This window comes from Procambarus clarkii, chromosome 60, assembly GCF_040958095.1.
Source record: "Procambarus clarkii isolate CNS0578487 chromosome 60, FALCON_Pclarkii_2.0, whole genome shotgun sequence".
In the NCBI taxonomy this organism is placed as follows: domain Eukaryota; kingdom Metazoa; phylum Arthropoda; class Malacostraca; order Decapoda; family Cambaridae; genus Procambarus; species Procambarus clarkii.
In genome coordinates, this window is record NC_091209.1 from 12433227 (window position 1) to 12459818 (window position 26592).

At 39.9% G+C, this 26592-nt stretch overlaps 2 protein-coding genes and 1 long non-coding RNA gene across 4 annotated transcripts in view; 2 read left to right on the plus strand and 1 right to left on the minus strand.

The window, feature by feature from the left end:
• The window catches only part of LOC138353853 (uncharacterized), a 13411-nt gene extending 11261 nt beyond the window's left edge, over positions 1–2150 (plus strand). Inside the window, exon 3 of the mRNA XM_069307281.1 lies at positions 2097–2150. Within this exon, the coding sequence (XP_069163382.1) occupies positions 2097–2150 (54 nt within the window). The remainder of the gene's footprint in view (positions 1–2096) is intronic.
• The window catches only part of LOC123751525 (discoidin domain-containing receptor 2), a 212196-nt gene that overhangs the window by 102743 nt on the left and 82861 nt on the right, over positions 1–26592 (minus strand). The gene's annotated exons all lie outside the window — the stretch shown is intronic.
• Positions 15691–16573, plus strand: LOC138353875 (uncharacterized). The gene is made up of 3 exons (XR_011223294.1): positions 15691–15787; positions 15896–15952; positions 16135–16573. It is a non-coding gene; the product is annotated as an uncharacterized lncRNA (long non-coding RNA).

The window sequence follows — 26592 nt, forward strand, 5'->3', positions numbered from 1 at the left end:
TAAGTTTTAATTAATTGTAATTAATTGAAGCTGCAATACGAGGAATGTACCTTCCAGAAATAAAGTAGAGCTAATTGGGGAAAAAAAGGCATTTGCCAATGAGGAAATTCAGCCACAGATGAGAAGGGAAAATGTACATTTACTCAGTGAAATAGCTTGGTCGGTAGAGCTTCGGCCTCACACACAGTGTGGTTCGCGGTTCGAGTCTGCTAGAACCCAGGTGATTGGTATGGTATATTTACTCCACTTGGAGAAGAGAAACGATGGACGTGATAGTGAGTTGTTCTGCCCTGCGGGGCATTCCTCAATGTGGTTAAACCCGCAACACCCACAGGCACCACCACCACACACACCCACAGGCACCACCACACACCCACAGGCACCACCACACACACCCACAACACCCTCATGCACCAACACACACCCACAGGCACCAATCTACACAACACAAAACACCCAAAGGCACCCCCCCCACACACCCTCACAATACCCAACACCCACAGGCACCCCGCCACACACCCCCACAACACCCACAGGCACTCCCACACACCTACCCAACACCCACAAGCACCCCCCACACACCCACCCAACACCCACAGGCACTCCCGCACACCTACCCAACACCCACAAGCACCCCCACCCAACACCCACAAGCACCCCCCCACACACCCACCCAACACCCACAAGCACCCCCCCACACACCCACCCAACACCCACAAGCACCCCTACACATCCACCCAACACCCACAAGCACCCCCCACACATCCACCCAACACCCACAAGCACCCCCCACACATCCACCCAACACCCACAAGCACCCCCCACACATCCACCCAACACCCACAAGCACCCCCCACACATACCCCCACAACACCCAACACCAAGCCACAACCCCACAACACGGACCATTTTAGCTACCCCGAGGGATGCATTCCAGACGATCTGCCGCTAGCAAACATGATCCAGGACTCGAGGTAAACAGCCTGGGTGGGTCTAATGGCCTTTAATCGATTAACGAGTGACAGGTTGGTAGCTGATTTGTTGACACGAGGACCCGCTCTTGCTACCTTACTTGCGATTGGCTGTTTGTTTATGTAAACGCCGAGGTGGTTGGTTACTTTCTGCCGCTGTTGCCTTTTCTCCAGATGAAGGAAGGAAGGAAGATAGAGAGGATAAGATTTTTTAGTTTGTTACGGTAGAAGGAAAGTGAATAAATGAAGGAGAAATGGGAAAATGGAATGGAGAAAAACTAACCAATCTACGGGCTCACCATAGCCCGTGCTACTTGGGAATTTTTGTTCTAGGTAGCGAATCTTTAACAACAACAATCAATTCTTTATATATGACCCATCTTTACTGAACCCGAACTGTCAGAAAAAAAAAAATTCAGCCTGTCCTTAAAAAGTAATAGCCAAATGCTCGCTAATAGCCGAATTCCAGCCGCCCAAAACCCCTGTTTTTGCAACTCGTCCTCAGGCTGTGTTCATTCCATCCAACGGCCAACCCCAAAGTCACGTTCCTGAATGTTGAACATGCTGTTCATTCAAAATAGAAATGTTCTCAAATATAAATGTTGTATATTAGAATAATGTGCATATTTAGGCGTAGGTTAGGTTAAAGGTTCTGTTAGCAGTTATTTGTGTTTGTAATACGTAGGTGAAGCATTTACAGAGGTGCGGTTCGAACAGAGGTGTCATTGAAGCACTGCTCGAAAAATGTTCGAACATGTATGAAAAGAGTTGCTTTTCATTCATAACCAGGGAGTCTGATGGCTTCATGATATGAACTTTGACCTTTGTTCATGATGTTTGACCTTTGTTCATAATCCAGCCCTTTGACGGGCTGGATTATGAATGATGAACACTTTACTCCCACTGATGACCTCTGTTTGTAAGATTTACAAAAGAGGATTTACACATTTGTAAATCATTTACACATTTGTATATATATATATATATATATATATATATATATATATATATATATATATATATATATATATATATATTATATTCCAGCCCATCATGACATATTTCACATATGTCATGATGGGCTGACATATGTGACATATAAACATATTTCAGTGTTTATTTCAGCCCATCATGACAACAAAGTGCCGATGGGTTGAGAACGAGGAAGTCAAATTGTGAATTATTGAAACTTAGAAAGTCAAATATTGACTTGTATATCTCACTTGATTTTGTTCAATGCAACGACTCGAAACGTGCTTCGTTCATCTACTTAGGCCTAACCTTGACACCTAAGCCCAATCTCGATCTACACGTAGACATAACCAAGACCTAAACTAGACCTATAGATAAACCCATAATGTATAATAATATTACATTTGAGCACAAAAGAATTCGTTATTGCACCATACGAAATATTCAGATCTTTTTAGTTATTCAAGTCCAATTATAGTAAATTAAGTGACTTATTTAAATGTACTTAAGTCAGTATTTGACTTAGAGCTTGGGCTAGAGGTTAGGTAGCCATTTGCAGGTAAAGGTTATTAATGACACTTACCAATAGTTAAGCTTGTGTAATCATCTAACAATATTTACATACCAGTGTGTAGAACTAATCTCTGGGCTTCCTTAACACGTGCGCAAATTTTAAGGTGGTAGTAAGTTTCATGTAAGTAAGTTAGTTTAGGTGGTAGTTTTTCATCAGCCCATTCTCTGGGTAAGGTGATTCGGTTACGAACCTCATTCACACATCACCTCTATAGTTATCTTGATATTCGTGATGGTCTGAAAGCATAATGCAGTTGCAGTAAAAGCCTACTTGAAACTACTGGCAAGCGAGCTTTAGTTCGAAACATAATATTCTTAAGTTATAACAGTATTGTATTATAAATGCGTGGTTTAAAATATAAAAAGTCTATGGGTTAACTTTTTCTTTGATGTATGATATTCCAGGGGATACTCAAATAATTTTTGAATTTCATATTTCACATGTTTGAGAATAACACTTCTAACCTAACCTAACCAGATCTAACTCAACCTAACCAGATCTAACTCAACCTAACCTAACACCAACTTTAACCTAACTAAAGATAGGAAGTAGATAATGGCACAAATTACATAGTGGCTTTGAAATTATTAGGAGGGTACATATCCTCTGACGACAAGTTGATACATATATATATATATATATATATATATATATATATATATATATATATATATATATATATATATATATATATATATATATATATATATATATATATATATATATATATGTGTGTGTGTGTGTATATCACGAAAATAAACACGTGATTAAGAATGTGACAATGTCAGACCACGGAGGAAAAATGAAACAGGAAATTTCCTTAAGTACTTTCGTATATTAAATACATCTTCAGAAGGTCAAAGCTGTTTCATTTTTCCTCCGTGGTCTGACATTGTCATATATATATATATATGTACGTATTTATTCATGTGCGTATTCGTTCATGTGCGTATTTGTTCATGTGTTCATGTGCAAATCTCCGCATTGATGAAAATCTGAATCCATGCTGCTATTTCTGAATACATAAATCAAACGAAAATTAGATAATATATACTCATTATAAACTAATTTATGTATGCTTGAATCATGCATAATATAATTTCACGACTTTTACACAGGTTAAAGTTCAAGCTCCATCAAGGCTTTTTTTCCCCCCTTTTTTATTTCTAAACACGAAGTTCATATTGTGTATGACAAACGTTTCGTCATATAGAAAATAAGTTTTAAGTTGTAAATGGATGGTAAGGTTGAGATCACACATCCCAGCACAATGCTCCAACCACACCAACAACCAACCATAACAACCACACACCAACAACCACACACCAACAACCACACACCAACAACCACACACCAACAACCACACACCAACAACTATTGCCTCGACAAGGACCCTTCACCAAACACCTTTGATGGCCACAACTTCACACTCTGACGCCCCTCAACCCTCTCACCTCTCTCCCCCCGAGTGCCTCCTTAGGGGGAGGTAAATTAGACCCTCACTGTCACTCTTAATGAACTCTCAGAGAGTGCCAGGGCCGAGTGCCGGGCTCCACGTACCGCGGATGATCAGTCGTAACACGTGAGAGTAGCGCTGCCACGTGTCCGCGAGCGACCAACACGCGCCGAGAGCCAGATTACGTGGTTTTGAGGAATTTCAGAGGATAATTTTTTTTTGCGATCTCTTCTAATCCGAATTTCCGGAATTCTGATTTTTTATATATGCAATTTCTTGTTTGTGTTTGTCCAGTGGAAGGGAAATGCTCAGGACGCTCATGAGTTTCCTTTGATGAAAGGCTGTGCAATGGTTGTATTGCGGATTTTGTGTTCTCGTTTTTTCGAGAAGGGAGAAATGAAAATTCTAGAGAGTGTGCAAGATAACACATGGGTGGTAAGGGACTGTCATAGGCTGGTCGGGGTCAGCCCTAGCTCTTATCCCGTATCCCAGTGACTCTTATTAAGGATGAAATGTTATTTTTTCTTCACAGATTTTTCAACTGTTATTTAGCTCTTCATAATAGGCAAACTTACATACAACTTTTTTTCCCCTCAATTGAGAAGTTGAACAACTACAGTTCGATATATCCTGACGGTAAGAGATGTGTTGCGTTGATCTTGGTCAACATTTTCAAAGGCTATAGTTTGGGAGTGCCTTTTAACTGTTTAATGTTGAAAAAAAAGTTATTAAAAAGTGATGTACAGGTTTCGTAACTGTTTGCATAAATATTTAATGAATCCTAGTCCTGTGCTACAATAACCCAGGCTGGCTATGTCGTCTGTGTCACATATGTAAGAGGAATTTGCTATCTTACGCCGCCTACAGCGGGTTTCAGCAGTTCACTACACAATACACCTTTAGCGTTAGCTTTAGATGATGATGTGTTCGATTCAGCTACTTGGAACAAAAAGTTGCAAGTAGCACGGGCTATAGCGATCCCGTAGTAGACTCATTAGCATTAGCTTAAAGTCTAACAACCTCTGGAGGACTACCAAGGCCACAACCATAGCATTTTGACATGTTAACGAGTACACTTTTTCCCATGAACAACATCATCAAGTGAAGAAAGCTCTTAGCGGCATACTCAGCTTACATATACTCTAGCACGAACGTCAACAACCTCGTTACATATCTCTGCCTTATTAGCAATTTCATTTAGCTTCGCTGTCTCCTATTTCTGCAGGTAAGTGCTCTTTTACAGCACACACGAACGTTTTACCACTGTATGTATGCCTGTGCATATTATTTTAGATATCTTCATAGCAGGAATACAAAAAAAAATTGCATAAAATACACAGTACTTCACATGACAACCGGCGTCCCTTGAATCCGCATGCGACGCTCTCGGTGCTTACAGAAACGTAAACAAATCAAAGGATCGCGAAACACAAAAGGCGGGAACCCGCCCCCGAACATGTATTAACTGTTGAGCAGACCACACACTAGAAATTGAAGGGACGACGACGTTTCGGTCCGTCCTGGACCATTCTCAATCGACTTGAGAATGGTCCAGGACGGACCGAAACGTCGTCGTCCCTTCAATTTCTAGTGTGTGGTCTGGTCAACATACTTCAGCCACGTTATTGTGACTCATCGCCTGCATATGTATTAACTGCTCCTTGACGACTATTAGGCAGGAGGGTAAACGAGGGGGGGGGGGAAGCCTGGAGTTGTTTATTGGCCTTGTTCAACAGTCTGTGTAACTGGACTCATCTACAAGAGGGCAATTATGGTTGATAATCCGCTCTGATTGGTTGCTGGGTCCGCCTTTGTGGGCTCTTGAGGCTGGTGAGATGAGCAAGTGTGCATGGAAGAGGAGGCTTGAGAGAGAGAGAGAGAGAGAGAGAGAGAGAGAGAGAGAGAGAGAGAGAGAGAGAGAGAGAGAGAGAGAGAGAGAGAGAGAGGGAGGAACCTGAGAGGAACCAATAGCATAAAAGGTTATAAGAGTTATAGGCAGGCACTGTAGACAGCGGTTGTGTGTGTGTGTGTGTGTGTGTGTGTGTGTGTGTGTGTGTGTGTGTGTGTACTCACCTAGTTGTGCTTGCGGGGGTTGAGCTCTGCTCTTTCAGCCCGCCTCTCAACTGTTACTACTATTTTTTTATCCCCCCCCCCCTACACACACAGGAAGCAGCCCGTAACAGCTGTCTAACTCCCAGGTACCTATTTACTGCTAGGTAACAGGGATATCAGGGTGAAAGAAACTCTGCCCATTTGTTTCTGCCATCACCAGGGATCGAACCCGGACCCTAGGATTACGAGTACAGAGCGCTGTCCACTAAGCTATCAGGCCCCCCTTTGTGTGTGTACTCACCTATTTGTGCTTGCGGGGGTTGAGCTTTGGCTCTTTGGTCTGCAGTTGGTGTGCGTGTGTGTGTGTGTGTGTGTGTGTGTGTGTGTGTGTGTGTGTGTGTGTGTGTGTGTGTGTGTGTGTGTGTATGCGCGCGCGTGTGCGTGAAAGCAACATTTACCCACATACTCACTCACCCGCAACATACTTACTCATGATTGATGAGAGACTCCGTCGCTGCCGCTGACAAGTATACTGCGTCTACATATACCCAAGTATACACTGCTGTATGAATATACATGTATATCATACATGTATTTGTCCACTTACACGTATGTGTGGGCTGGGTTGTGTTCGGGCATTTTATTGTGATATTCACAAAATATTAAAAACGGTTTTCATAAAGATTTGATTTTAGTCAATTATACGTCCCATACCCATCCCATGGGCGGTATTGCGACCCATGCCCATCCCACGGGCGGTATTGCGTCCCATACCCATCCCATGGGCGGTGGGGAAGAGGTTACAAAGACCCATAATGGGTTCAGAATCTGAACCCCATAGTTCTCTTATCTAAACAAGTAACATTGTGACATTATACAATTTTAACACATTTATCAATAGTCTCAGTCGATTAAGGCAGCGTCTGGGATCCTCTTGGACGTAGGTTCGAACCATCGTCACGGCCCTTTGTGGATATGTTCAAGTCTTTTTTTTTTTTATCACAGGTGGTTCAATTAGTGGCCCACAACAGTCTCTATACAAGGCAGTTTACATTTGGTGATTAACCAGCCCACACAGTTACTAATCCTGCTCCACACCCACTTAACTGGGTGGCAGTTTTAACAGTCATGTGCAGGCTGCACCTACAGTTAGCCAAACTGGTTCATTGTCTAAGATTTCTGGTAGTACATCATTATGAATGAACTTCATTATGTGATAAAGTTAATGGTTCCAGAGAAACACAAAAATCATATTTCTAGGGATTCGTTGAATTGTTTCAAGCGTAGGTTAGACATATGAATGAGCTGGGGAGGATATAAGTTGGAGCTGCCTCGTATAGGCCAATAGGCCTTCTGCAGTTTACTCTAATGTTCTAACGAAGAATTTTACAAATTCCAAGGAGATCCCCACATGCAAAAAATTGCTTAAAGATTATATAAAAATATGGTTTCCAGAATATGATGTTAAGAGATTTCGAACATCGACTTTTCTATTTTAAGACTTAAGATTTCGAACAGTCTTCCACCCCCTGCTTACCTGCCCTCGGGTTTTAAATTAGATTTTATTTCGAACGTTCATTCTTGGGCGAGACCCCACAGAAGTAGAGCAATATCTGACAGAATCGTGTTCGGATGACAGGTGATCTCTCGAACACAAACTTTCCTGACTTCAACTATTAATTGGACAGACGAGATCAGAACAGAAAATCACAAGGCTCTGTCCTTACTCTCTCTCATCCGGCTCAGCCTGATGGCAGAACAAAATTGCATAAACCAACCATTCACAGTAAACAGGTATGTTGAACTACTCTTATTATTACTACTACTGGTAATACTACCACTACAACTACACCACATACTCTTAATCTAACTACCACAACTCTTCCAGTTGAAACTACAGCTGATCTGTAACTACTGTACCACTCATTAGCGTCTCAAATCACTGTCAGTACTTGAGTGTTGGTATATATATATATATATATATATATATATATATATATATATATATATATATATATATATATATATATATATATATATATATATATACTTTAATGTGTACTCACAGGTGGTGAGGATTCTCCCACTTCTAATCCATCACCTTCGACCTATCCAACCTAGGGAGTAGACAGTTAAAGAGTAGCTGGATAGGTTGAAGGTTATGGGATCAGTTGGTATGCATGGCTGGTAAAATAGGTACAGTACCTACATTTACAAATAGGTTGTAAAATAGGTACACAACCCATTACACGGGGTTGTAAAATAGGTACACAACCCATTACGCGGGGTTGTAAAATAGGTACACAACCCATTACGCGGGGTTGTAAAATAGGTACACAACCCATTACATATGTTGTAAAATAGGTACACAACCCATTACATATGTTGTAAAATAGGTACACAACCCATTACATATATTGTAAAATAGGTACACAACCCATTACATATGTTGTAAAATAGGTACACAACCTATTACATATGTTGTAAAATAGGTACAGAACCCATTACATAGGTTAAATAGGTACACAACCCATTACACGGGGTTGTAAAATAGGTAGCTAGGGGGGGGGGTTCTGAGACTTCCCTTCCCGATGCTTTACAACCCATCATTACAACTGAAAGTGTTACACAACCCCCCCCCACCACAACCCCCAACCAACACCACCTCGGACATATTGGCCTATGGGCCAGATTCGCCAACGAATTCTACCGTCAGAATAGTTTAATTAATTATAACAACAGGTACAGTACAGGTGGGCGGGGTACCAAGAGCTAGACCCTCCCTCCCCCCGTAGTCACTAATAGCCAAGTACTCTTAGGAAAACACGCCAAATCTATTTGAATTCTATATAAATTTTTTTCTCCCACAAGTTTCAAACTAAGGCGCACCGAAAAAGCCTTGTTCAGGAGTCAGCTATTCTAAGACAGGTTTCGACGCCTGCGTCTCACGTTCTCAAAAAAACCTATTCACCCTTATGAGAATGAATTTAGAAACCCAAAGACCTCACGAAGGTATATCTATACAAAAAAAAAAAAGTTGATTAAAACCTGTTTGCTGGACAAGAGCTCCGAGGCGGGGTTTTTTTTTCTGGCTGTGGACAAGAAAAGGTGAATTTTTGTGTGAAAACTTCTCTATTGTACCCACTGTGTAATTCATGATACTATCACGGCTCTGGAAATTATGAGTTGGGTAGGGTACGTCCAGAGCAGTGTGGGGGTGGGTGGGTGGCGTGGGTGTGTCGGTGGGGGCGTGGGTGGGGTGGTGTGTTGTGGGGGCGTGGGTGGGTGGGGTGTGTGGGTGGGGGTGTGGGTGGGGTGTGTGGGTGGCGTTGGTGAGGTGTGGGTGAGGTGTGGGTGGTGAGGTGTGGGTGGGGGGTGTGTGTGTGGGGGGGGGGGGGTGTGTGTGTGGGGGGGGGGGGGTGTGGGAGGGGGGGGTGTGGGAGGGGGGGGTGTGTGGGAGGGGGGGGTGTGGGAGGGGGGGGTGTATGGGAGGGGGGTGTGGGTGGGGGGGTGTGGGAGGGGGGGGTGAGTGGCGTGGATGGGCTATGTGGCTGGGGTATGTGGGTGGGGTGTGTGTGAGTGGTGGGGTGTGTGGGTGGGGGTGTGTGGGTGGGGGTGTGTGGGTGGGGGTGTGTGGGTGGCGTGGGTGGAGAGAGAGCCCTAGGAGCAGGGTGGGGGTGAGGAGAAAGTTGTAGGCTAAGAGAAAGGAGAGTGAGCAGGTTGTGCCTTTGGAGACTGCAGCAAAGGGGGGTTTCGTTCGTAAGTCTAATCAACAATTTTGCGTAACGGCTTACGAAACCTGTACATCTTTCCCTCACAAAACGGTGGCTCTGTTTACGTTTATTAAACGGTGGGCCAGATTCACGAAGCAGTTACGCAAGCACTTACGAACCTGTCCATCTTTTCCTCAATGTTTGGCGGCTTTGTTTACAATTATTAAACAGTTAATGAGCTCCGAAGCACCAGGAGGCTGTTTATAACAATAACAACAGTTGATTGACAAGTTTTCATGCTTGTAAACTGTTTAATAAATGTAACCAAAGCCGTCAAAGATTGAGGAAAGATGTACACGTTCGTAAGTACTTGCGTAACTGCTTCGTCGTAAGTACTTGCGTAACAGCTTCGTGAATCTAGCCCCCAACGCATCCTCTTAAGGTGTCCCAACGTCAAGAAACTGTCGTACTAACGTGCCCTAATTCTAACCTACCAAAGAACCCAAAACAGAAAATGGGACAAGACACATCAATTTCGCGAGCCGCTGTCAATTTCTAGTACGACAATTTTTGCCCTTAGGTAAAGCATACGTCAAAATACGACGTCCTACCAAGAGGACTGGTTGACAAGACTTAGGCTTGAATGATTGGAGCAATGTGCAAGCTATCTTGAGGTTATCTTGAGATGATTTCGGGGCTTTAGTGTCCCTGCGGCCCGGTCCTCGACCAGGCCTCCACCCCCAGAAAGCAGCCCGTGACAGCTAACACCCAGGTACCTATTTTACCGCTAGGTAACAGGGGCATAAAGTGAAAGAAACTCTGCCAATTGTTTCTCTCCGGCGCCCAGGATCTAACCCGGGACCACATGATCACGTGTCCAGCGTGCTGTCCGCTCGGCCGACCGGGAGGAACCGGCTCAGCCTAAGGAGGAAAGAAATCACAGATACTCCAAGGGCTGACAGCAACATTTTCAACAATTGTGATTGGTGTCAGGTGTAAACCAATTATACATGTGACACAGAGACCGTCAGTGTGAGAGAGTAATTGCGAGGCTCAGGTAAGGCTACAGTTACCTGTGACAGGTGGCTTCAGGTGATCGAACACCTGAACACTCTAGGTGAATGGTTGGGTTATACTCTTCAACATGACGTTAATGACTATCCAGTCATTAGGCCTGTGTCGGTGTTGTTAAGGCTTATATTGACCTTTGTTTGGGGGGGGGGGGGGGGGAGTAATTAAAGCTTTTCAACCTGGAGGGTTATTAAGGCCTGTCAACCTCTGGAGGGTTGTTAAGACTTATCAACCTGTGGAGGGTTGTTAAGGCCTGTCAACCTCTGGAGGGTTATTAAGGCCTGTCAACCTCTGGAGGGTTATTAAGGCCTGTCAACCTCTGGAGGGTTATTAAGGCCTATCAACCTCTGGAGGGTTATTAAGGCCTATCAACCTCTGGAGGGTTATTAAGGCCTATCAACCTCTGGAGGGTTATTAAGGCCTGTCAACCTCTGGAGGGTTATTAAGGCCTATCAACCTCTGGAGGGTTATTAAGGCCTGTCAACCTCTGGAGGGTTATTAAGGCCTGTCAACCTCTGGAGGGTTATTAAGGCCTGTCAACCTCTGGAGGGTTATTAAGGCCTATCAACCTCTGGAGGGTTATTAAGGCCTATTAACCTCTGGAGGGTTATTAAAGCCTACCAACCTCTGGAGGGTTATTAAGACCACGACAATTACTACCCAACCAGCAAGTATACTTCAGTCCTGTACAATATATACAGGACTGAATATATACATACTGAGAACTGAAACACACATGTCGGTGTGTATATGTGTCCCTTGTACACACAGCCAAGTACACCACAGCTTCTCCTGTCTCCTAAAACGTCACATTTTTTTTAATACGGCATCAACCCAACCAGTTAAAAATGCGACGCATTAGAACATTTCAAAACACCCTAATATAGACGTTTTCTGAACATCAGCCTCGATAGATTAGGTCGGTTACTTGGGTTCGAACGCTTGCCAGGCAAAGTACTTGAATACCTTTTTTTTTTGGGTAAGTTTCTGGTTTGGTAAGACAGTTTCATTATTTTTTACGAAGTGTCAACTGGTGAGAACTGGCAACTCCCGCCAGGATTCGCGTTAATGGCTCGGCAAACTGACTTTCCTTTCTTGGTATAATAGTCAAGCGAGCATCTTACCGGAGGGCGGATACGTCTTGGCTTAATGGTCGTCTGCCTTAGTGGAAACTGATGAAAGAGTCGTTTGGCAGTTGTGGGGGTTTTATCAGTTGGTTAATTAAGCCGATGAATGTTGAGACCTTCCTCAATGTGGATGGCTTTTAATTATGCAATCTGAGAAGAGTGATTTCAAGACCCAAAGGTTCTCAGAGGCTTATAGAGTTACTTCTTGAATTATTCTCACGATTTTATTGTTTTATTATTATTATAACCTGTTGGGCTGGACGGTAGAGCGACGGTCTCGCTTCGTGCAGGTCTGCGTTCAATCCCCGGCCGTCCACAAGTGGTTGGACACCATTCCTTTCCCTCCGTCCCATCCCACATTCTTATCCTGACCCCTTCCAAGTGCTATATAGTCGTAATGGTTTGGTGATTTCCCCCTGATAGTTCCCTTCCCTTCCCCCCTTATTATTGTGTCTATAATGCTTTTGTTCTGCATTTTTGTAACTTAAAGATTCGCTTTGAATCTTGGAACTAAATCACTAACCAGAAGATAAAGTTTGGCAATTTACTTTGCTTGTCAACAACTCGCCTTGAAAGAGATGAATGTCGTCTGTTTCAGCTTAGCGACTGTCAGCCCCAAACGATCTCAGTATATAGGCAAGACGAGATCGCTTTCAGTAGAACCTGACAATGCATAGACTGCAAGGCTCCATCAACACACACAATCTCAACCCGCAATCAGATCAAGAGATATATTCTGAACTGCAACACTAAAATAGCCGGTCATATACAACGAAGGAAGATCAGACATAGTCGAAGCACTACATCGTAAATACGCTCGTCCAATTATCAAAAAATCAGTCTTCAATTAGGTATATCCTGCCATCCTGGAGACTAAGGCAGAATTTTCAGTTCACACTTCACCTTGCACGCAAACGCACACAATCTGGGCACTAGGAGACTCAAACACCCGACCCTCAGCACGGGAGACTGAGGGTGTTGGGTGTTCCCGTCAAACACCCCCCCTCCCCCCCCCCCCTTAACACCGCCCATTCGAAGTAAAACAATTTGGTCAAAAAATCAAATTCTGAAATAACATTTGGGATGCGAATCACTGAGAGAGAATTAATTCTTAGTCTACAACCCCACTCTACTCCCACTACCCTAAGCTGCCCGCCCCCCCTCCCACGACACCCACATACACCCCCACCACCAAACACCACCACCCACTCCCCACACACACACACACACCCACACACACACACACACACACACACACACACACACACACACACACACACACACACACACACACCGACCCAATCCAAACACGAAATCCATTCATACCGACAAATCAAATCAAGTAGAACCATCCAAACATACAGGCCCAACCACACCCAAACAAGGCCAAACACACAACAAACACTGACGTAATACCTCCAAACAAGCAACTAACTTTATCCACTCTTTTCCTCACGTGTTTGTACAAACAAATCTCACTAAACCCTACGCATACCGACAAACACCCCCCCCCACAACACTACCCCATCAACCCCTCACATAAACCCCCCCCCCACAATCCCCCCTCCCCACAATACCACCCCTCCACCCCCCCTAGAGAACTGGAACACCTCAAAACATCTTGGAGCCAACCTCAGACTTGTCTCCTGGTCATATGGTGGGGAAGAGAGGTAGTGGGCGGCGCCCCGGGAGGGCTTAATCTGAGGCGGAACCCCAGAACAGCAGCCCGGACGGAGGGAGCAAGATTAGCTTACTCCCTGTGGTGGGATGTGAAGGGAACGGGGTGAGTTCGTCCTTTACCTTATCCAGGGCCTTGCCAGCCTATCCCCGTGGGGAGGGGGAAGATACATATATTTACCTATTATATACATATATATACATAATATATACATATATTTACCTATATGTACTTGCGGGATCGAGCTTTATAGCTGTTGGACTCCCGCCTTTCTAATCATAAGTAGTCGAATGTCCTGACTCCTGACCTATTTTTCTCTGTCGTATCCAGTGAAACATATACACTTTAGATCTAGCTGTTTTCACCCTGGTACCTATTTACTACCAGGTGATCAGAGGCATCAGATGGACAGAAAGCTGTCCATTTGTCTCGGCAGGGAATCGAACCAGGGTCCATGGATTGTTGTAAATTGCGACTGTGATACGGTGGTGGTGTAGAGGGAGATGGTGGTGGTGTAGAGGGAGATGGTGGTGGTGTAGAGGGAGATGGTGGTGGTGTAGAGGGAGATGGTGGTGTAGAGGGAGATGGTGGTAGTAGTGGGGTTGGCGGTCCACAGACGAATTTTTGTTTTTGGGGAAATTCGTCTGTGGACCCCAAGGGTTTCAGGTAAATTTAGAAATTCGTCTGTGGACCGCCAGGGTTTTCCGGCAAATTTAGAAATTCGTCTGTGGACCGCCAGGGTTTTCCAGCAAATTTGGGGAGTCGCAGATTTGGAATTAGGGAATTCTTATAATGAAAAATAATGGCATACGAGTTTGTTAAAGTTCTTATGAGAAAAATAATTTCCGAGACTTAGAAGTTTGTTATGTCCTTATGGGAGAAATTCAAATAACGTGTGTAGCGCTTTAGGGTTTCCAGGAGAACTCTACGGACATGTTTTACATGTTTTCAACTTACAAAATCGTCTATGTAAGCCTTAGTTATTCATATAAATTTAGAAAGTTATCTGTATAAGTCGTGGTTTCGTACATCACACCCCCCTCCCTCCCCCCCTTACCTCGCAATCTGTCGCGTCACCTTTATTTACTTTGCGCCCAGCCAGCCAGTCGGCTCTTAATCTTATCTTATCTTATCCATAATATCTGGACCGTCCCTCCTCTCTCTCTCTCTCCCTCCTCTCTCTCTCTCTCCCTCCTCTCTCTCTCCTCTTCATATTATTCCCTCTTCCTATTTTCTGACATACTAATGTTTTATTCCTTTTTCATTAACCAGTCAGTTTTATACAAAACCGAAGCATCTCAATGTAACCTTTAATACTGAAAACTGCCTCAGAGACTATCTAAGCTGACCCCAGATACCTGCCCCAGGCTATCTGCCCGAGGCAATCATCACCTGATTACCTGCCCCAGACATCCACCAGTCATTGTCGGCATTCGCCACCGTAATAATTTATATATATATACATTAAGCGTTAATAAAACTTATTTATTTATTTATTTATAATTTATTTAGTCATCTAATTCATAGTTTACACAATTTATAATAAAAGAGTTTATTCCCAGTATTCGCCAATCATTCTCGCTATTAATAAAACAGCCAAACGCTCACTCAGGGGCACACTATCGTTATTACGCTCATTCAGGGGCCCCCTCAGATCGCCAAAGTCTCGGAGGCCTACACTTTCAGTCAACATTCAATCTTCATCCTGTTCACAAGGTTCCCCTAGCCTAGTCATATCATCATGTCAGTGTGTCCTCTGTGCCTGTCTCCTATCAACAACGAAATCGTTCATGTGTGTCAAACACGATGTTTAACATGCCTAGGTGAAATGTCCATCAACGCTCTTCAAGAATGCAGACTATACTGTATAGGATGCAACGGGCCTACACCGCCTGGACATTTTGACGTAACCTGTACCAGCTGTGGACAACTCTATTGTGCAAATCGTAAGTACCGCTTCTTCTCGCACATTCAATAAACTTTCAAAGAAAATATATATCCGAAACACACATACATACATACAGACAGTCAATTTATATATATATTATTTTCATTTCAGTTCATGGTTCTACTTCCTGCCCATACTGCCGTTTCTCCGTTAACCGGGAGCCTCCCACCGAAGCCAGAAACGTCATTGATCCTCCACCCAAACGCCGTCGCATCATAAATAACCGTACGTTTTCACAATAATTTTCGTAATTTTAAAAGTTATTAATTGTATATTTTAACAAGTGTATAAACAAGTAATAAGTACTCATACAGAAAAATGTTTCCATTACAGGAGTTCCTATTCGTGATCAAGAGAATCTCATACTTGGTGGAATCAACATCCCAGCTCGTAAGTAATATTATTATTTATCTGTAATTCAGTTTTTCCTCTTATTTAGACTTTTGTTTTTCCTCTTAATAATAATTCCTCTTATTTACACAATATTTTCCTATTAAGGTTTTCAAATCATCTTATTGTTTTCAAATTTGTTTTCCTCTTAATGTTTATTCATTGCTAATATTATATTACAGAATCTCCCCCGGATTCAACCCAACCCTCTGAGTGGAGCACACCTGTACGCAGTCAACCCCAGCTGTCCCAGGAGCTAGAAGAAGATGCACCAGACGGCAACCAGCATGCATCTTCAGATGAAGAAGAAGACAATCAACCCCCTGTTCACGACATATCAGATGAAGAAGTCAACGCTCCAGATTCCCCAGAGGTACTTAACTTAGATAACGTTGTTCCGCGAGTGTTAGAAGTCATTAACCATTTCGAAGGTTCTTTCTCGAGACATTCGTTCTCCATTCCCGGACATTTAGACGCTGACCCCAGCGTATATATAAATAGGTATAGGGAATTTTTTATAGAATATATAGACAATCAGTTCAGACAAATACAGGAAGAATTCCCTCCCTCATTTCACATTTACCCTGATGTAAGCCTAATTTTGCAAAAACTTAATCATGCCGACAATCAATATGAAATATTAGACGAAGTATTTTCAATTAGAGGCGAAACTCAGATTGTTACACAGGAAGAGGTGGAAGTTCTTGTAAATTCATGGGTTGACGAAATGTCTGCTAAAATTGACGAATGCCTAAAAAATGTCCAATCCTCAAGTGTAGGAATTCATTCCATGTCAGGCTTTGCCATTAATTTTTCGTATATTCGCCACCCTATGCACCTTGGATCTTACGTACCATATCCTGCAAAATTAAAGGGTAAAGAATCGGTATTTAATCCTGAAAGTGAAGGAGATGAGTGTTTGTTACAGTGCATTGCGGCGTATAAAAACTTAGCAATGGGCAGGACCATGGATAACGTTAGAAAGTGTTACAAAAACCTTCGATGGTGTAGAAGATTCGTAGTATGGGCAGATGAAATCAGATTCCCCGTATCATTTGATAATCTTAAGAAAATAGAGAAGCTTAACAAAATTTCTATTTATATTTATACAGTAACTCATGAAAGTAACAGATACTATCTTAGTTTAGCTAGGAAAAGCCAGGAAAAGTATGTCGATAAAGTCCCTTTGTTGTTATTAGAAGGCAAGCATCTCTGTCTGATCAAGGATTTTGATAAATTTGTAAAGAGTATTAACCACCATTCTGAAAGGATTCCTAACACTCATAAATTCTGCAAAATTTGTCTTTTGCATGCTCCCTTAGATGAAATTCAGGCTCACGAAGAGTCATGCACTGTATCCCAAGTATTTTCATTCTATAATCCTAGTGATAAAATCAGTTTTAAAAATTACGGTAGGACCTATAGCCCAACTCACACCGCCTATTACGATGTTGAATGTCTATTAGACCGTCAAAATCCTAGAGGCATGGTGGAATGTAAGCATAAAGCAATTGCTTATGCTTACATGATTTTAGACAGGGAATTCAATGTCGTAGAAACGTATTCATACGTAGGTCCAGATGCGGTCAATCATTTTATTACCAAGCTAGAAGCCTCATGGAAAGCTATTCATGCTCAGCTCCCCAACTTCCCTAAGAACTTGTCTAGAGAACAGGAAAGAATGTTTCAAAGACAAAATACGTGTCAATTGTGTCATCAAACTTTCAAGGATAAGAAAGATAAACATAGACATCATAATCATGCTATTCAGGAAAATAATTACTTAGGTGCTTATTGTGCTCGTTGCAATTTACAATGTAAAAATGCTCGTAGATACTTAACCACATTTTCCCATAATGCTGCCTATGATCTTGGAATTATACTTAAAGAACTGTCCAAAAATCCTCACCGCAATGTAGAAATTCTAACCAAGGAAGGATTGAAATTTATGCAAGTCATCATAGGTAAACTTAAATTCCTAGATAGCCTAGCTCTCCTTAATGGGTCATTAGGAACCTTAGCAAGCGAGCACGTTGCCGGTAAGAAAGCCACCAAGTACACTGAACACATACTAAATGGCGTATCCGATGAAGCTAAAGCTCTGTTAATTAAAGGTAAACAAAGCCTATGTTATGATTATATTTCTTCCATGGACGTGTTAGATGAACCTCAGCTCCCTTCGCGAGATAAGTTTTACAATGTTTTACATGACTCTCCACTGTCTGAAGAAGATTATAACAATGCTCTTAAAGTATTTAATTTAGGGAACTGTACAAACATCAAGGATTACCTCATGTTATATTTAAAAGTTGATGTGGGAATGCTAGTTGATATATTTACACTTTGGCGAACGTCACTGAAAGAAATTTATGAACTAGATATTGTTTTCTATGTATCACTTCCTAGTTATGCTTGGGACGCTTTCCTATTTAAATCAAAAGTTGTACTTGACTATGTGTATGATCAGAATATATATGATTTGTTGAGAAGGAATCTTAGAGGAGGGTTCACATCTTCCATTAGACAATTTACACAGGCTGTTAACGAGCACACTACATCTAACCCTAGCTCTGATGACGATACTCACATTTTGTACCTCGACTTTAACAGCTTATATGCAGCGTGCATGGCTGAGGTACTTCCCCAGGGAGGGATTAGACAATTAACTGACCTTGAGCGGGATACCTTATTAGGGCAAGGGTTACAGCATATCCCCTGTAATCAAGACAAAGGTTATTGGATTTTATGCGATACAAAACATGTATCTCCCGAGGTAGCCAGGTATACTGATGATCTGCCCCTTGTACTGTCTCATACTAATATAACGGAGGAGTTTTTGTCAGAGTACAGTAAGAAAACCCTTAATGATGAAAAACGTAAGCTCCCACCTAAAAATACTAAGTTAATTGCATCTCACTTGCCCCAAAACGACTACTTAGTAAGCCTTGATTTCCTGCAATTGCTATTAAAACTTGGACTAGAAGTTGAACGAGTAAAAACAATCTATGAATTTAAACAGGCTCCCTATTTAAAAGATTTTATTTCAACCAACATTCGAGAACGAGCCAATACCACCTGTAAAGTTAAAGGAAAAGCTTTTAAACTCATAAGTAATAGTCTGTACGGGAAATCAATGACAAATATATCTCGATATGCTAATACTCACCATCTAGTAACGACAAAACATTCATTCTTAACTCATGCAAGAAACCCTTTGTATAAACGAGCTGTCTCTTTAGGTCAAGATAGGGTTCTCTGTACAGTAATGAAAGACATCCTTAAAGTTACCACTCCTTCTTACATGGGATATCAGATCTTGCAGATAGCCAAGAGGCGTTTATACGAGTTCTGGTATAATGTAGTTAAAGCCCATTATGGGGAGAGAGCTAGACTAATTTATACGGATACAGACTCATTCATATTTACTCTGACCTGTAAAGATGCTTTCCAAGAAATGACAAAAGCTCCTCTAGTAGATTATATGGATTTCAGTAATTTCGACAAAGATCATCCCATGTATTCTGCTACTCGCAAAGGTGAACTAGGACTCCTCAAGTCAGAAGTAAAGCAGAAAATCATAACTGAATTAATTGCACTCAAGCCTAAAACTTACTCTCTCCTAACCCTTGATAATGAACATTTATGTAAATGTAAAGGGATTCCTTATCACCAACAAAAGAAAATAACACATGCATCTTTTCAGAACACATTAGAGACAAATACAACTTTTAATTTTGTATCCCGATCTATTCGTAATGTTAATGGACAGATATGCACGTGTAAAACAACTAAGCGCGGCCTGTCAGCTTTTGATGACAAGAGGTACCTCATTAGTCCCACAGAGTCATTAGCTTACGGTCACCCAGACATTCCAGAGCGTGAGGTACAGGTACAGGTAGAGGAAGAAGTACAGGAAGAGGTACAGGTAGAGGAAGAGGTACAGGTAGGGGATCCAGTAATTGTAGATAATCCCCAACCAAGACGTCAATTGTTCCCCATTTTTAATCTTTGGGAAAAGCGGGATAGAGTCGCTCAGCAATTATTCCCTAACAACAACTAAGTCTGTTACTGTATTGTCTATGTATTATCTATAACTATATTCAAATGTCTATGATATTGTATTGGCTATGATTTGTTACTGTATTTGATATGATAATGTATATTCTATGATTTGTTACTGTATTGGATATGATTTGTTACTGTATTGAATATGTTATGACTATGATTTAATGTCTATGATAATGTATATTCTATGATTTTATTACTGTATTTGATATGTTCAAATTGCTATTTTAAGACTGATTTATTTATTACTGTATTGGATATGTTATGATATTTGATATTCTATGATTTTATTACTGTATTTGATATGAAAATGACTATGATTCAAATGTCTATAATAATGTATATTCTATGATTTTATTACTGTATTGGATATGTTATGACTATGATTTAATGTCTATGATAATATATATTCTATGATTTTATTACTGTATTGGATATGAAATGACTATGATTTTATTGGCTGTGATATTGTATATTCTATGATTTTATTACTGTATTGGATATGAAATGACTATGATTCAAATGACTATGATAATGTATATTCTATGTTTTTATTACTGTATTGGATATGAAATGACTATGATTTTATTGGCTGTGATATTGTATATTCTATGATTTTATTACTGTATTGGATATGAAATGACTATGATTCAAATGACTATGATAATGTATATTCTATGATTTTATTACTGTATTGGATATGTTATGACTATGATTTTATTGGTTATGTTTAAATAAAACTCGAATGTAGATTTTGTTTAAATACTCCTTTCATTATATATTTGTAGTTAGTCTATTGAATCCTAGCAACATGGAAGGGCAGAAAAAAGTTATTACTGAATCCCAGTTGAATATATTTAGTGAACCGTCAAGAATTATTATTGCTGGATTTTCAAATGGTGGGAAGAGCTATTTATGTGCTAAAATGATAGAGAAATATCAGCAGAACTTTGCAAAAATAATTATCTGTGGAAGCGGGTATAAAGAGTTGAGAACTAATCCACTCTTTAATCATAAGATATCTTTTTACTCTGAAATTGTAAACCCTTTAGACGATCGTGATCCAGAGGATACATCTCATATATTAGTTGTTTATGATGACTTGTATGTTGAATCTACAAACTCTAAAATAGTAAGTGATATATTTACTAAGGGACGGCATGAGAACATCTCTGTTATTTTTATAACCCAAAATATATTTTTCAGTGGGAAATTTTCTAGATCTATAAGTTTAAATGCTTCTCATTTTATTCTGCTTAAATCAAGAGACTTGTCCCAGATAGAAACATTAGGCAGACAAATATTCGGAAAACAAGATGCCAAGAAATTTTTAGATATATATAAGAAAGTGATTTCTCGACAGTATGGGTATTTACTTGTTGACTTGGGCGTTAAAACACCTGAATCCATAATATTTAGGGGAAATATTGTAAATGAACCCCCATATGAAATAGTGTATCAATGGTGAACATTACACAAGCTCTTAATAAGATATACAATGACCCCAAGTCCATAGGTGGGTTTGGTGGCGTTTTAAAATTGTATAAGGTTGCAAAGAAAACAATCCCTGAAATAACTATAAAAGATGTGAAAGACTATTTAAAAACGTCTAATGCTTATACCTTACATCTATTAAAAAAACGTAAATTTAAACGAAGACGTATCTTAGCACCTAGACCTAAAGCTTTCTTTACCAGTGACTTGGCTGATATGACATTGTTAGCTAAGCACAACAATGATATTAAATATTTATTAGTTTGTGTTGATATATTTTCAAGGTTTGCACATGTAGTTCCACTATCCACTAAATCAGGTCAGAGTGTAAGTGAAGCCATGAAAGCTGTTCTGGATTTACCTTCATCAAAAGGTGTAAGGAAGCTTAACACTGATAAGGGCGGTGAATTCTATAATAAATATATGAAACGATTGTTAGACAGTAAAAACATTGATCTGTACAGTGTATTTTCTCAGGAAACTAAAGCTAGCATTGCAGAGAGATTTATAAGAACATTGAAAACTAAGATATATAAATATTTAACGGCTTATAACACCTTAACCTATATAAATGTTTTACCTGATATGGTTAAAACGTATAATAGAACACCACATAGAGGATTAAAGGGGAAAATACCTATTGATGTACATGCTTTATCTTCGCCTCAAGATGTGACTAGGCAATTTAAGCTCATGTATAAAGGAGAGCAGCAGACTAAGCCACGCATCAGTAATCATCTGTCTGTAGGAGATACAGTACGGCTTGCCTTATCTAATCGTATTTCAAAGTTCAAAAGAGGTTTTCATCAACAGAACACTAAGGAAATATTTACAATTGCTCAAATTGATACTAAACAACCCGTGCCTTTATATTATCTAAAGGACTTAAATAATAGACTTATAGAAGGCGGATTTTATAGAGAGGAGTTGACTCCCACCTACTTGTCAGATACATTTGAAATTGAGAGAATTATAAGTAAACGTAAAGTTGGTAATACTACTTTATATAAAGTTAGATACGTCGGTTACGACAGTTCATTTGATCAGTGGGTGAATTCAGATGACGTGAAGAAACTATGAAGAAGCAGCCCTTAGTTAGAAAGTATCGTGGATTTATTGAACTATTAGCTAGATTAGGTTATAATTCTAGGAAAAAGTTAATTAAGACTCTTAAAAAGGAACATATACTTTGCTTATCAGAAATATTTAATAATTTCTTAAAAAATAAAATTGAAGTTGGGAAGCCTATTTTAAAGAGACTTTCTAAATATAGAGCTCTACTCCATACATTAGCCTGTAAGAAGAAAGCTATTTCACTCAAGAAAGACATATTAACGAGTAAAAGAGGAGGTAATTTATTGGGCATTTTACTTCCCATAGCTATAAATTTCATTTCAAGGCTATTTAATAAGGAATAATGAAAGAATTCTATCTTGTACCACGAAAAGCTATTGATCAACAGAAGCCTACGGCAGTAAGTGTTGAGAAGCCTACGATGACAGTGAGAACAAATCCTGTTATACAACACTTGATAGACTTAAGATTAAAGCTTAAGGATTATGATTTTGCTGTCTCCTTGTTAAATTATTTTAATACAACTGGACTTGTAAAGTGGGATGAGGAAGGGAACATTACATCGCCAGTTACTGGGCTCAATATTGTTGATGACGTTATAGGCAGGATGTGCACTCCGAAATTGTTATTCCCAGAAGATAAACTGCCAATTGCAAAGTTGTTCTACTCTTTGACATCTACACCTAAGAATTTATTTAGAAATGTAGATGCGAAAAATCAAGTGTTTTCTCCTCCAAGTTTGAAGAGGAAGATCAAGGCTGTAGATGAAGGAGAGTCTACCTGGATATCATATTAAGGTGAGTTTCTGTTTATTTTTATCATTTACTATTAGTCTACAGGATGGATAGTTACGTTATATATGCAGCGAGTAACTCTGATACTGATGTATTTAAAAACAATGCTCCCAATGCTTTTGAAAATAGATTACATAATCAGCTGCCTTTAGACCCGAATAAAGCTTATGAAGTGTGCCTGAAGAATATATTCCTGCCTCCATCTTATTTCGCTGTTAGGAGGAATGACCCGGAAAGTTTTATTTCAGTTCAACTTCTAGTGTCTAATAAAAGTTTATCTGATTTGAGTACGGTGAATACATCTTTCACTTTAAAGTCGGATATTTTAGCCAGTGATAATTGCATAGAGCTAACGACTATTTTAAATAGAGAAATTTCTACTATATTTTCAAAAGGTTCACTGAGTTTTATAGGACCCGTACTTAATTATAATTTCCCAGATCACGGGGACGTTTATATGAAATATGATTCGAGTATTAATCGAATTAAGTTTAATGCAGCATTTAGTGAGAAGTTGTTAAAATTATTTATTACAAAGGATGGAAAATTAGTTGTTAGAATTTCTTTATCTTTCGGTCGAAATATATGTAAAGTTATTGGAGCTGAAGTAGGTAAAGCCTATGATATTTTTATTATGAATAAGCCACCTAATAACAGGTTATTTGTACAAGATACTTGCTATTATCATCCTAGGCCAGGAGGCCGTATAGATTTCTTGTGTGTATATTGTGATAAGGTGCAGCCCACCATGTTTGGTAATCAGATTGTAAATATCTTGGATGTTGTTTCGTTTCAAAGTAATGTAACACACAGGAAATTATATAAACCTTTAAATACGACTAATATTGATGGCATCAGTATTAGATTAACAGATCAAGATGGGGAGCCTGTATATTTTGAAAAGGATGGATGTACGATTGCAGTATTACATATTAGACCCGTTGATATATAATGGCATGAGTAGAGGGAGTTTATCATTCTCTCTTGGCCTGTTTAAACATGAGGGTCGGGTTTGTACCGCTGTCTGTTGACGAGGTAGGGCGATTTATCGCTCCTCGAGGGAAGAGAGGTGGAGCACTGAGCGATATTACTGTTTTTGATAGAAGACATTTAAGGGGAGGTGGAATATTAAGTTTCTTAACTGGTCTAGCTCGTAGAGCAACTCCTTTCCTATTAAAAACTATCATGCCAGCTGCATTGACAATGGGACAGAATGTTTTGCAGGATATAAATGCCGGTCAAGGTACTTTGAAAGATTCAATTAGAAAACGCGGTATGGAAACATTGAAAAGTATTGGTCCTAAATTGTTAGCAGGTGGCCGAATAACGAAAAGAAAAACGAAAAGACCTGCCTATATAAAGAAAATGGATAGATATAAAGACGTGTTTTCATAAAAACAGTACTAGTTGTATGCTAGACGCAGACATGATGAGTGTAAATGCTCCTAGTGCAGCATTGCAAGTTCCTTTAGAAAATTATACAGCTGCTATAAGTGATGGCTTTCCTAAAGTTAATCCTCATAGAATGGTTGAAAGTACGATATTTTCAAGACAGACACAGGATATTTTACCTGTGAATTCAAGTATTAACAATAAATTTAAAGACTCTTATATTGAATTCCGTATCCCGGGAGTTAAGGGGCAATTTATTGATCTTTCGAGCTTGACGCTAGAACTGATGGTTGAATTAACGGGACCTGACGGAAATACGGCTTTAGCGGATATTAAAAATGCATCAATAGTCAATGGTTTGTCCCAGACAATGTTTAAAGCTGTAACTGTTTATTTAAATGAGCAAGTGGTGGAAACTAATTCATTATTTTCATATTTATCATATGTAAAGCTAATGACGACACTTTCTGAATGTAAAGCTGAAAGATTTAAAGAACTGACGTATTTCTATAATGATGTTTTCCCTGAAAAATATGATGTAGATTATTTTAAGAATGCCTCAGAAGACCTTAAATCTAGATTTGTAAAGTTAAAAACTGAGGGAGTAAATTGCTGCTTTAAACTGCTATTGGACATTACAACTTTAAGCGAATATCTTTTGGATGGAATTGATATTCGTTTGAGATTAGAACTTAACAGTGATCCGTGGGTTATAAACAGTATTGAATCTGGATATAAGTTTAACATAAAACTAGCTAGAATGTGGATTGATCGGATAACTCCATTTGCATCTGGATTGGAGGCTATTAATAGAGCTCTGGCTGAACAAAATACGCCAGTTACATATACGTTTGATAAGACACTCCATAAGACGTTCATTCTCGGTAATGGGCAGCAGAGATTAAGTATTGACCAGCCATGGGGGAGCATTATCCCAGATAAATTATTTATTATGATGATGGATATGGAAGCAATATCAGGAGCGTATACACTTAATCCACTTTATTTCGATCACTGCGATTTATCTAATGTATATATTACACGTGATGGGACAAACTTATTTAATATAACTTGCAAGTTCCCGAATAAATGTTCGAAACTATACTACGAGACTCAAAATACAGTAGGCTTTAATGCTTGCAATACCTTGACATATAATTCATTTATAAAAGGAAGAACGTTACTGGCATTTAGACTAACGCCTGAGGAATTGAGAGATACCCTTCCTATAGAGGCTTCGGGGAACCTGAGAATTACATTAGAATTTGCTGTTCCAGCGAAATCAAATAAAGTTATTATTTTATTCGGAATTACAACGGGAGTATTGAGAATTTATTCAGATAGGCGAGTTGTGTGTGATACAAGAGCATGAACTGCAAACAAATTAATACGGCATTGAACGATATGAAAGGTAGTAAAGCTAAATATATTGGATGCTATTTAGCGACGGATATATATAGAATAATGAAGCAAATACGGGACAGGCCGATTATGTTTATAATAAATACCTTAGGAAGAGACTCTAAGGAAGTAATGGGTCACTGGATTGCTGTATATAAATCTAAACGGGAAATAGTTATACTCGATTCATATGGAATAAATGTGTATTCGCCATATATTTCGGAGTTTTTAAATTATTATAAAGACTGTGATGTATACACGTTTACAGAGAGACTTCAGAGTTTAAATACTTACGTATGTGGGCTATATGCGATGTTTTTCTGTTACCATCTTTCAAACAAGGATCTAAAAACTGCAATAAAGCTATTTGAAACTAGTTTTACTTATGGAGAATATATGCAGAATGATAGGAACGTAATG